Genomic DNA, 11,883 nt, shown 5'->3' with positions numbered 1-11,883 from the left:
TAGTAGAGGCACGTGGACAGATTTCGCGGCACAGTCCCTTTCTTCCATCGTGCTGAATGCACTTGCCCGTCAATTGAACTTTTTACCTTTTTTCAAAAAAGTTGAATCATGGCTCATGCGGACGTTGCAGTGCCAGCCGACAGCCAGAGGCTTCAGGAAGATGGAGATGCGCCACCTTCATCCACGGCTTCGGCCACTGAAGCTCCCAAGCTGAGCACTATGGAATGTGTGCTAACCATAGGCTCGATTGGCCTCGTTGTTCTCATGGGCGCTTTGGTAAGATACTGGCAGCCTCTTTGATGCTAAAGTGGACTAACCATTATCCAATAATAGGATTCGACTATCGTGGCCACTATCAATCCGACCCTAGTTGCGCAATTCAAATCTGGCGGGGACATTGGATGGTACGGTGCCGTCTTCCTCTTGGTAGTGGGCGCAACGTTGCCTTTCTTCGGCAAGCTCATCACCCTCTTCCTGCCGAGAAATGTCTTCCTGGGGTCCCTGACGATTCTAGAGATTGGGTGCTTGATGTGCGCTCTTTCTCAAAACTCGCCAACATTCATCGTCGGACGAGCGTTTGCTGGACTTGGGTGTGCTGGAATTTTGTCTGGCGGTTTGACGTACGTTTTCGAAAGGGGGCAGTGAGGGCGCGTATGAACAGCATCTAGCTGACATTTTCACAGCATCACTGCGTTGATTACACCCCTACGGTACAGAGCCATGTTCATCAGCATCATTGGCGGCTTAGAGGGTGTTTCTAGTATCATAGGACCCGTCATTGGAGGCGTCATTACCAACACGATCGGATGGCGGTGGGGTTTCTGGATCAACCTTCCGTTCGGCGGTGTCCTTTTCGGCGTCTTGCTCATCGCGTTTCGGAAGCCCATCAGAACACCAGGCAATGACACGAATGCAAGAAAATCAACCCTCGAAAAACTGCGACAGCTGGACTTTATTGGAGGATTCATCATCATTGGCTCGCTCACTTGCTTGCTCCTGGCTTTGCAATGGGGAGGCGCTACATATCCGTGGGCGAATGGTCGCATCATCGCGCTTTTCGTTATTTCCTTCGTCTCCTTTGTCGTTTTTGGGTTTTGGGAAACCAGACTCGGTGACGGGGCATTGTTTCCGATGCGCTTGCTCAAAAGAAAAGCGTTTATTGCATCTCTCTGGTTCGGTTTCGGCATCTCCAGCGGCATGTGGATCATTCTCTATTATGTGAGTCCGCCGCATCTAGCATTGTTGAGGCTATGAAATGGCCAGCTGACTGAAAGTAGCTTCCGGTATGGTTCCAGGCAATCATGGGCGTGACAGCTGAGGGCTCCGGAGTTCGCGTCTTACCGATGGTGATATCCGAAGTCTCAATTGCGACCGTTGCAGCAGCGCTGGTTCCGGTTGTCGGATACTTGCCTCCCTTCGTCTTCACAGCTACGACTCTGTCTGCCATTGGCGCTGGTCTATTGTCATCGCTGCATCCCGGCAGTCCCAGAGCTCAGTGGATAGGATATCAAGTGGTATTGGGCGCCGGCTACGGCATAGGCATCCAGCAATCTCTCGTCAATGCCCAAGCATCGGTCGAGCCAGCAGATGTTGGCTACGGAACATCTGCTGTGCTCCTGGGCAATATCCTCGGAGGCTCCATCTTCATTAGCATCGCGCAAGCCATCTTCCTCGGTGAGGTTCTAAAGCTCGAGGGCCAGTTTCCCGGAGTGCCACGGGATACATTGATCAATGATTTTCGCTCGCTGCGAGACATTATCTCCCCAGAGGACCTAGCAACAGCTTTGGATGTCTACAACTCGGGTTTGCAAAAGGTATTCCTGATGGCGGCAGTGTTGTGCGCCATGTCCGTCTTGAGCTGGCCCTTTATCCCTTGGCGTGAACTCAAGAAAGAGAAAGAAGACCGCACTGTAGAGGTCATTACGGAATCAGGAGAAATCAACGCTGGGGACGAAAAGGTTGTGTCTTCGAGCAAGGCTACAAGCGAGAGTGGAGAGAAAACCTTGGTAAAATAAGTGAGGGTAGATGCGAGACACGGCATGTTGATCAGAGTTGATGTTCCAGCGAATCATGCCCTATGTAGAGGTTAGAGAGGAGTACTAGTTTCCCACCCACTTTTGTCAAGTGGCTAGACTGAAATGATATACGCAACGATCGAGTGTTGAAATGTGCGCCCAATAACTGCAGAATCTGCAATAACTTTGAATCCAGAGCTTGCACGGTCACGTAAATCTTGAAGCTCAAAATTGGCCCCATATGTGCCGGAGTCCTCAGATTGGGTGACGCTGATCAGCTGGGCTAACCCTTGGTGAGGGTCCATGTGCGATAATACCCCGACCAACTAGGCAGGTAACATGAGACTGTACGCATTCCGCGGCTATCATTAGGTGAGAGAGCGGCTGTGTGGATTTTCTTTCAGGCACCAGCATCGAGGGATTTAAAGGCTCAAAGCCCCCGCCTGTGCCGCAGAGCTCTCGCCTAGGCCGCCTTCTCCCATCCTTTTCACCCCTTTCTTACTGCCACCCACTTCCACGCCACACCGATTTCACCAATGTCGGTCACCACAGAAAACAAAGTCTACGTCGTCACGGGCGCCAATCGAGGCCTTGGCCTCGGCCTCGTGCAATCACTCCTTGCGCGGCCGCAGCACACAGTGGTGGCGACTGTGCGGAGCGAGCAGGCCAAGCAATCGCTGGAAGAGGAGGTCAAGAGCGTCACCAAGGGAACGGGCAGCACGCTTGAAATCATACAATACGACTTTTCGGCGGCCATCCCGCCCAAAGACGTGGAGAGCACATTTGCCAAATTGAACATTGCCCACATTGATGTTCTGATCCTCAACGCCGGAGGGGCTCAGCCAATGGTGCAGCCAAGCGAGACCACAGCCGAGGACCTACGCGCCGCCTTCGAGACCAACACAATTGCGCCTCTGCTCGTCTTCCAGGGCCTGAAGCCCTATCTGCTCAAAGCCAAATCGACTCCCAAGCTCATCTGGGTCACTTCGTCGGTCGGAAGCATCGCCGACATGGATGCATTTGGCGGCGGCGCCTACGGTCCCAGTCGAGCGGCACAAAACTGGCTGGCGCGCTCCATCCATCTCGAATTCAACGGCACAAAGGGCGAAACGCGTCTGATTGCCATTCCTCTGCATCCAGGATGGGTGCAGACGCGCGCAGGCCAATATGTCGTTGATCAGTGGCAGCCGGCGCTCAAGGCCATCGACTATCAGATTGAGAAGCCGCCGACTACACTTGAGGACAGCGTCTCGGGCATGCTCAAGGTCATTGACAATGCGACGCCAGAGCAGTCGGGCCAGTTCCTGACGTTTGAAGGCAAGCCTCTGCCATGGTGAGGTATGGTTTGGGGGTTGAAGGATTTGCGCGCCGGGCGTGCTCCATTCAGCGCGGAAGAGGCTCGCAAGAGCTCCATGGACATCAGCCATCAGAGAATGAAATAATACACTACTATGCTATGCGTCCATCTTTGCTCGTTATGCTCTAAACGATACGTGAAACCTTGCACGTGCTTCCTGCTACCTCGTCATCTACGCAGTTCTGCAATCAGAGTAGACTAGTCCTAATTCGGTAAGCCGCTCATCCTTCATGTCTCTGCTTACCACATCTCACCACATATAACGTAACGCTCTCCATCACCCCTGCGGCATCTACACAACCCTGACAAACACGAGCTGCCACACCCTGACCATGGATAGCCAGATGCATTCGATGATGCATATTGGCGAATGCCTGTTTACAACGACCATGGCCGCATGCGTATGCGGCTCAATGTAGGGCCTGCTGTATCAAAAGTCGACATCAATCTCCTGTACACAGCACGAGTCCGACCAAAATGAGTAGCATGCTATCTCTCAAGGGCAAAAACGCCGTCATCACGGGTGCCGCAGGGTGCGTCTTCCTTGCTCTATAATCCAGTGTAATACATATATACATACAGACTAGTACCATGAAGCTATTTGTCTCTGCGCCACAAGCTTTAGACTACTACAACGCTACGATTGAACTACAACTAAAACTACCTGCAGGGCCATCGGTACCCAAACGGCAATCAGCTTTGCCGAAGCGGGTGCGAGTACCATTCTCCTGTCGGACGTGTCCAGCGACGCCCTAGCGCGGCTTGAGAAGCTGCTGGCGTCCAAGCCCTCATGTTCCAGCACACGCTTCCTGACCCAAGTCTGCGACGTCTCGAATGAAGAGCAAGTCGCCGCTTTGCTTGGCCAGCTCGACGAGCACGGCGGCATCGACATCATGGTCAACAACGCAGGCGTGTTCCCGACAGACCTCGACGGCGACGCCGTAACCGTGACGCCGCGCGCCTGGGACCTAACATACAGGATCAATGTGCTGGGCACATGGCTGGGCTGCAAGCACGCAGTGCTAAGCATGCGTCGCGCCCGCAAGTCCAGCGGCAGCATCATCAACCTAAGCTCTGTGGCGGGTCTCATCGGCAGCGCAACCTCACAGCTCGCGTATACCGCCAGCAAGGGCGCCGTCATCGCAATGACAAGAGAGCTCGGCATCGTGCATGCCCGCGAGGGCTTCCGCTTCAACGCCCTCTGTCCCGGGCCCCTCGATAGCCCTATGCTGCAGGATTTTCTGGATGCCGAGGATGATGATAGTAAAGGCTCTTCTGCTAGTGTTCCTGCGACTGCAAAGGGTCAGACGGCGAGGAGAGTGCGCAGAGAAGTGCATCTTCCCCAGGGACGCTGGGGCACGCCGCTCGAGGTGGCAGGTGCAGCTGTTTTTCTGGCTAGTGATGCTAGTTCGTTTGTAAATGCGACGGAGCTGGTCGTGGACGGCGGGTTGACCAAGGTATGGCTTCTACCCAGTGCTCTTTGTTTTTTGAACGAAATGGATTGCTAATTTTTCGCAGGCTTTTGTTACTCCTGAGGGCGCGCCGCATCATAGTGTGCTTTCGAGATCTGGGCTGGGAACTCGCTCTAGTCTTTAAAACTGGCTGTGAAATCTATCCTTTCACAAGCTATGTAATAAATCAAAACTATTCAATGATGAATTAAAACGTGACTTCAGTGCATATTAGTCCCCCATCTCCTTCGAAAAAGACATGAGTGACAATAAAAAGTCGGTCGCTACTAAGCAAGATATCTCCATTACATAAACAAATACCTGCTTCTACCAACCCCAAACCTCCTTACATGCTCTTACACAACGCCCCATCATCACCAACCACCCACTTCTCACTCCCCACACACGTAATACAGTAGAACAGCCCCTCCGGATCAACCATCTGCTTGACGCTACTCAGCCGCTCAAAATGCACCCCGTAGAAATCTTCTTTCCAATGCACACTGCCCCAATCCGCCTCATTCATATACGTGCCGACAGCAGGCGCCAGATCGCGGTACACGGGTTCCACTTTCGACCTGATATACGAAAACGGCTCCACGTTGTTGATGTAGGTGAAATCGACGACGTCGCGCTCGAAGATATCAAGTATAATCGAGCGGTACCACCCAGGCTGGACGGCCGACTCGCTGTCCTGCAGGCCGTGTGTGGCCTCGAGGCCGTGGTGCACAAGCGTGTGGTACACGGGCTTGCCCGGCTCACCGGCCATGACATCGATTGCAGCGCGCAGCCGCTTCTTATCACCACTCAACGCTTTCGAATCCAGGAACCGGGATGATAGCGCCGAGATGCCGCCTACATTGGCATTTGTACCCGTCTTGTTGGCAAAGTACTTGCCGTAGTCTGTGTAGCTGGATTTCGTGATGTTGACCTGGATGCCGAGGCGCGTCGAGTTGTAGGCTAGCACTGTGTCCTCGAAGGCTTGGAATAGGTGCTGGGCTTCTGAGGCGGTTTTTCCGGTGATGGTAAAGGCTTGGTACCACACGTTTGTGAATTTGTGCTGGTGCAGCCCGTTGGCTGAATGCGCGACCCAGTTGCCGTAGCCGGCGAAACCTTGCTTGGAGAGCGCAGGGTACGATGCGTATACGTCGGTCATGGCATCGAGGAATGCATTAACAGTTGCTGTGCCCTGGGCGCCCAGCACAATGTAGAAGAGGTGGACGCTCCGCTCCGGATACGTCTTGACCGTCAGCTGGGTTACGATGCCGTAGGTGCCGGGGCCGCCGCCACGGATGGCGAAGAAAAGATCCGGATTGACGTCTGGGCTGGCGTCGACGAGCTCGCCGGATGCGAGGATGACTTTTGCAGACAGAACTTGGTCGCCGCCCATGCCGAAATCGTGGGTTACAGGGCTGTGGCCTCCGCCCTGTGTCCAGCCTCCGGTGCTGCAAGGCCCCTGCAATGAGTTAGCATTTCCAGGCTTCATTTTTGTGTTGCTGGAATATCACATACATTTTGGTTGCCTCCTACGACAATAACACCTTTCTCCCAGGCAGTCGGGTAGATATCTGACCAAGCGTAGGCGCCATTGATCGTGAGACTAGTTCCGTTCCACGCTTTTCCTTGACGCCCGCTCGAGATGGACGCAGGCTCGTTGAAAGTGAAACCGCCACGAAAGTGATACAGCCAAATGGAGAGACCATAGAAACCCTTGGATCTATACATGCTTAGTACAATGATGGCCAGCACCCTTACACGGCTTACCTTTGAACAAAGTCATGACCAGAAGATTTGATGACGACCCGAATGTTCTTTTCCTTGGCAAACCGGATTCCGTTTTGGATGTCCGCTTCTGTTGTTACGTTGATGGCGTAGACGGGCGAGTTGCCAAGCTGGCACTCGCTGGCTGGAGCGTCAGTTGTACTTGGTGGTGGACATGCTTCGTTGAGCGGGTAGTCGTAACCGACAGGTTGCTGCGCTTCGTATTTCGGGTCATAGAACAATGTGTCGTTTAGCTGTGCGCATTGCTCCGCGTTGTAGCTAGGTCCCACATAGCAAGGGAGCATGACAGGAGCGGTCTTGATCAGTTTGCCACTGATTGTCTCATTGAATTTCGACCATTCAGCAGCAGTCGGCCAGCATGCTTGACTGGGATTCTGTTTGATTGGTCAATGTCAGGGTCTCAGGCCATAATGAACGAGTGCTTTGTAACAAACTTACGCATTTGCACTGGCCCGCTGCCAACGGGACCGAGGCTAGCAACAAGGTATGAAGTAATCGCCTAGTCCATACCGTACCCATACTTGTTATGGATGATCAAAGACCTAAAATTTCTAGTGTCCCGGTACAGTGGTTGTTGGAAGATATAGCCGAATATGCAGCTCAGTATTACCTGAAGCAGGGTGGTGTAACAGCTGCACCTCGCCGCAGAAGGTGATGAAACGTATTAAATATACGAATCGTGTTACTCGAATTAATATTGCACCTACCCTAGATTGGCTTCTGTCATGTTTTTGTTGCAAGTTTGTGGCGCATTTTGCTGACGTGAGCATAATGCGCGGCAACTTGTACATAACGTGATGGTGATAATAAAACTTACATTTCCGTCCTAGCGATAGAAGATGAAAATAGAACTAAGCCTTCTTGATTCTCTGTGGGGGCTGCGTCGGTCTAGATATATGAGGTTCAGGATACGTCTGGAATTAATCAAAGTATTATGCAAAGCACAATCATTCAGCAAAAATGACCTGGAACAACTCTCATAGTCATCTGTTACTGTCGCAGAATCATCCTAATAGAATGTGTCATAACTCTAAGAGCCACGTGATATATCCATAACAGGGTGATTGTAATTAGACTACTAGGCCTTGGTCGTCATAATCATGTATTGGAGTAGCGCAGCATACTTCCTATCTCATTCAGAGTACAACAAAGCTCGAATATGGTCATGGGTTGTTAGAATTGTTACATCATACTTATAATATACTATGTACCTAGATTGATACTCGTTCAAACCTGAGCTGTTGTGAAGCTATAGTATTAATGGCGGCTTTAGCTGCAGATTGTAGATGGTCGGCGGTACTACACTATGTATTCGGACTCCACAATCAGGTCTCGTAAACTTTTGTGTAGCAACTAGTATTTCATCTTAAGGTCTATTTAAGAGGGGTGGTTAGGATAGTGAATAGGCAGAAATTGGTTGGCTTGGTTGTTAGCTGATACCCTACCCAACCACTACCCACGCTCCTACCACCCCTACCCTACCTTGACCCGCGCTTTGACCACCCCCACCCAACCATGGCACTTGGTCTGTGCGACCCAACCTCTACCTCTACCCACGCTTGGGCCACCCCTACCTAACCCCTACCCATCGTTGGGTACTTCCTAACTTCCTAGCCATTTACCGCCCTAGGACTATGTAGTGAAACGTTGAACTTTCGCATGCATTGCGGTATCGCTTCTACACGTCTAAATTCCCACTCTACTTATACTTAAGTACGGTAAACTTTAACCTATTTTCTTCAGCAACGCTTTATGTAATTTCTTGATTTTCTCTTCACGAACGTCGTCGAAGATGTCGAAACCCCACCGCGACTGGGTGTTGAAGCGCTTGTGTCTCTCTAAAGCGTTGAGCTCCTCGAATGCGTCCTTTGGCAGCTCCTTGACTTGCACGTTGCTCTTGATTCGGTTTGGCGTGATGCTCTTGGGTAATACCACAGTGCCGCGTTGGATGCCCCAGCTGGTAAGAAGTTGATTACCATCCATACCCGGTCGACAACCCAACACACCCACAAGCTCGTCATCAACAGTGCGAGGCTCACCTGTTTGGTTGTTTCCTAGAGGCGAGTATGCTTCGATGAGTATTCCCTTGCTCTTACAGAAGTCGAAGAGGGCGGGTTGCTGGAGGTAGAAGTAGGCCTCGACTTGATTCACGGCCGGGACAGCGTCGATCTTGAATAAGAGGTCTTCCAATCGCTTGGTGGTAAAGTTGAAGACGCCAATGGCGCGTACTTTACCGGTGCTGTGCAGCTTCTCCACAGCCTTGAGGTGGTAGCCGGGTCGATATCCGCGAGGTCGAAGACGCCATCTTCACACAGGGTAACCATTTTCCCTGCTTGCCGTTGAAGGCACTGGAAGATTATTAGTACGCAATACGGGCTGATAACAGGGAGAAGGACGTACACAGGCCAGTGCATCAAGAACAGATCAAGGTATCCAACGCCAAGATCCTGCAGCAACTTTTCGAGAGCGCTTTGGACATCTTCTGGAGCATGCTTGGTGTTTCAGAGCTTTCCAGTCAGAAATATTTCAGATCTTGAGATACCGTTATTCGGAATGCCCTCGCCGACCTCTGCTTCGTTGCGGTAGATGGCAGCACAATCAATATGACGGTAGCCAGCCTTGAGCGCAGTTTCTACCGCCCGCTCGACTTCACCGGGCTTGGCCTGCCATGTGCCGAAGCCTACAGCAGGAATGAGTTCGCCCGTGTTGAGAATGAAGTGTGTGGGCAGGGGCATGGTTGGCGGTCAGCCATGCGAGAGCTGCAGTCGCCGTGATGTGCCGTGCCGGTAAGTACAAGGCTACATACCCTACCTTGTTGTCTTGATTGTGCTCGCTATTGAAACCATACCGTCAGTAGAGGTCGTCGAGAAAATCTGGCCTGTTGTTGAAGCAGCAAACCAAGCGTCTGAGGCATATACTCGGATCTCCAAGGACATGATCCGGGTCCTACCGTATGGCTGTCAGTTCCCTCGAGCTGATAAGGGCAGCGTTATTCGCCAGGCTTTCTACAAGCAGTTCGCAAACGAGATTGAAGAAGCTTATGACGCGGCTGCAGCTAGTACTACCGATCGCAAGGTCTTTACTGGGCAGGAGTTAGAAAACCACCTTCGCTCCATTCTAACCAAGCACATACCAGCTGCCCAAGAAATCGACCGCACAACTGATCTCTTCTCCCTGGGCATCGACTCGCCCCAATGGATCTAGATGCGAACCGAGATTCTGAAAATAGTCGATACCGGCACCCACAAGCTTGGCCAGAATGTTGTTTTTGAGCATCCATCAATCGCATCACTAAGCGCTCACCTTGAGCATCTTCGCAGTGGCCAAGAAGAAAAACAGGAAACACTAGCTGAGCAAATAGATGCCCTTGTTTCGCGATACGCCTCTTTCCACCCAGTCGAGAAGAAGCGGCGCATTGCGCTCACCGGCGCCACGGGTTCCCTGGGTGCCCACGTCCTCGCACAACTGGTATCACGGGCTGACGTTGAAGTCGTATACTGCCTTGTACGCGCTTGCAACAACACCGACGCTTCGAATCGCATTGAGAAATTCCTCGTCCAACGGAAAATCTACAACACACTCGCGCTGTCCAAGATGCGCGCGCTTGCAACCGACCTGGCGAGCCCTCGTCTCGGCCTCGACGAAGCAACATACAAAGATATGGCGTCCAGTCTCACGGGCGTGATCCACTGTGCGTGGAGCGTCAATTTCAACAAGCGCTTGGTATCCTTCCAAGACTGTATTTCCGGGCTACATCATCTGATTGCCCTCTGCCTGGCTACATCTTCATCTTCACGCGCCCCAGCTACATTTGACTTTTGCTCGTCCGCCAGCACAGTAGCTAGATGTCTAGGGCTGCACACGCCGGAGCAACTCGCTGAGTACGACTGGGCCCAAGACATGGGGTACGCACAGAGCAAATGCGTACTGTAGCAGAGCACATCTGCATGGCCGCCGCGACGCAAACCGGCCTCACAGCGCGCGTGCTGCGGATCGGGCAAATCGTCGCTGACACTATCCATGGAGTGTGGAATGCAACCGAAGCCATTCCGCTCATGCTACACTCGGCACTCACCGTCGGCGCGCTGCCCACGCTCCGCGAGACACCGAGCTGGACGCCCGTCGACGTAGTCGCGCAAGCCGTAGCGGAAATCTCGCTCAGCGACGCCGCAACCATGGTTGCCAATGTGACCAACGCGAGGAGCTTCTCGTGGACCCACGACTTGCTTCCTGCACTGCGGGCTGCAGGCCTGCAGTTCGACGAGGTGGAGCCTAGGGAATGGGTGCGCAGGCTGCGTGTATCCAATAAGGATGCGCGGACCAATCCGTGCATTATTGTCAAGACTTTTGTGAAGCAGTTTAGGGCTACGGAGTGGGATACTCGAGGCTTCAAGCATGTCAGATTAGTCATGAATAAGGGCCATTCTAGCCACAACGCAATATCCTAACTTTTTTTTCCTAGTCTTCTTCTGGCCTGTTCAGGCAGTTCGCGTGATATTTATTCAGTGGGAAATCGTGATCTGGATTCTTTTACGTGACTGCATAGACACTAGACGTTGTGTTTTGATTATAGCATATAAAAAAACATGTAACGTGGTTCACAAGTGAGTCGCTAACCCAAGCGAGTCGCTAACGCCCCACCACTACATCTACATCAACACGTTATCACAGTTTTTTATCACAGTCAATAAACTATTGCGATACACTAAATTAATTGTCAGAATCGCTACTATCACTTGCACTATCTATCTCAACTACGCAGGTACGAGCGTTGTGTCCAGTCTGCTTGCAACGCCCGCACCGCCGCTCTCCTCGCACCCTCTTCGACGCACTCTCACCATCACCACGACTGCTACCCGCCTGTTCAGCTAATACTTCTTGTACTTCGCCTACAGTAAGAGTCTCTTCTGTCCGTACGTATCGCCGCTTGCGGCTTTTACGCTTATTTGACTCGTCAAGAGCCGCTCGAAGCGTACCCATTTCCTCCATCATAAGCGTCATTTTATGTGCCATTTGCTGGGCCCTCTTACTCAGCTGCGCGATCTGCTCAGTGAGTGAATTGGCAGAAGACCCACGGCGTTTTCTCACGCTCTCTTGAATGAGACCAATTTGAGACTCAACTTCGCGCGCGTTGCGTGGTGTCTGCGCCTGCCAGGCGGCTACCTGTTGCGGTGATTGTACAGGTGTCTGCACCACCACATCAAGCTTAGATAGCACAGCCTGTGGGTCGTGTGGGACTAGACCAGCGCCTCTAAAGCCAGCTTGGATATCTCCTTCG

General features: G+C 52.2%; 6 protein-coding genes across 6 annotated transcripts; 4 read left to right on the top strand and 2 right to left on the bottom strand.

Annotated features, from left to right (window-relative positions):
- Positions 1–108: 108 nt before the first annotated feature.
- Positions 109–2,092, top strand: SETTUDRAFT_170198 (uncharacterized protein; the record flags this gene model as incomplete). Its single annotated transcript, XM_008022334.1, has 4 exons — positions 109–276; positions 334–620; positions 684–1,218; positions 1,278–2,092. The coding sequence occupies 4 exons, from the start codon at positions 109–111 to the stop codon at positions 2,013–2,015; spliced, it is 1,728 nt and encodes a 575-aa protein (XP_008020525.1). The 3' UTR covers positions 2,016–2,092.
- A 400-nt stretch (positions 2,093–2,492) lies between these two features.
- Positions 2,493–3,470, top strand: SETTUDRAFT_161992 (uncharacterized protein). The gene has a single exon (XM_008022333.1). It carries the CDS (start codon positions 2,552–2,554, stop codon positions 3,350–3,352), a length of 801 nt encoding a protein of 266 aa, XP_008020524.1. The 5' UTR covers positions 2,493–2,551; the 3' UTR covers positions 3,353–3,470.
- A 388-nt stretch (positions 3,471–3,858) lies between these two features.
- SETTUDRAFT_84759 (uncharacterized protein) lies at positions 3,859–4,968 on the top strand (the record flags this gene model as incomplete). Its single annotated transcript, XM_008022165.1, has 3 exons — positions 3,859–3,905; positions 4,043–4,829; positions 4,891–4,968. 3 exons carry the CDS (start codon positions 3,859–3,861, stop codon positions 4,966–4,968), a joined length of 912 nt encoding a protein of 303 aa, XP_008020356.1.
- Positions 4,969–5,169: 201 nt separating this feature from the next.
- Positions 5,170–7,124, bottom strand: SETTUDRAFT_152337 (uncharacterized protein; the record flags this gene model as incomplete). Its single annotated transcript, XM_008022332.1, has 4 exons — positions 5,170–6,279; positions 6,336–6,540; positions 6,588–6,979; positions 7,044–7,124. 4 exons carry the CDS (start codon positions 7,122–7,124, stop codon positions 5,170–5,172), a joined length of 1,788 nt encoding a protein of 595 aa, XP_008020523.1.
- Positions 7,125–8,330: 1,206 nt separating this feature from the next.
- SETTUDRAFT_152336 (uncharacterized protein) lies at positions 8,331–9,340 on the bottom strand (the record flags this gene model as incomplete). Its single annotated transcript, XM_008022331.1, has 3 exons — positions 8,331–8,864; positions 9,002–9,087; positions 9,148–9,340. 3 exons carry the CDS (start codon positions 9,338–9,340, stop codon positions 8,331–8,333), a joined length of 813 nt encoding a protein of 270 aa, XP_008020522.1.
- A 469-nt stretch (positions 9,341–9,809) lies between these two features.
- SETTUDRAFT_84865 (uncharacterized protein) lies at positions 9,810–11,053 on the top strand (the record flags this gene model as incomplete). Its single annotated transcript, XM_008022173.1, is given in 2 exon segments — positions 9,810–10,529; positions 10,544–11,053. 2 exon segments carry the CDS (start codon positions 9,810–9,812, stop codon positions 11,051–11,053), a joined length of 1,230 nt encoding a protein of 409 aa, XP_008020364.1.
- Between the last annotated feature and the right edge of the window lie 830 nt (positions 11,054–11,883).

The sequence above is a fragment of the Exserohilum turcica genome (assembly GCF_000359705.1).
Source record: "Exserohilum turcica Et28A unplaced genomic scaffold SETTUscaffold_1, whole genome shotgun sequence".
NCBI lineage: Eukaryota > Fungi > Ascomycota > Dothideomycetes > Pleosporales > Pleosporaceae > Exserohilum > Exserohilum turcicum.
This window is presented reverse-complemented; position numbering and strand designations above follow the sequence as displayed.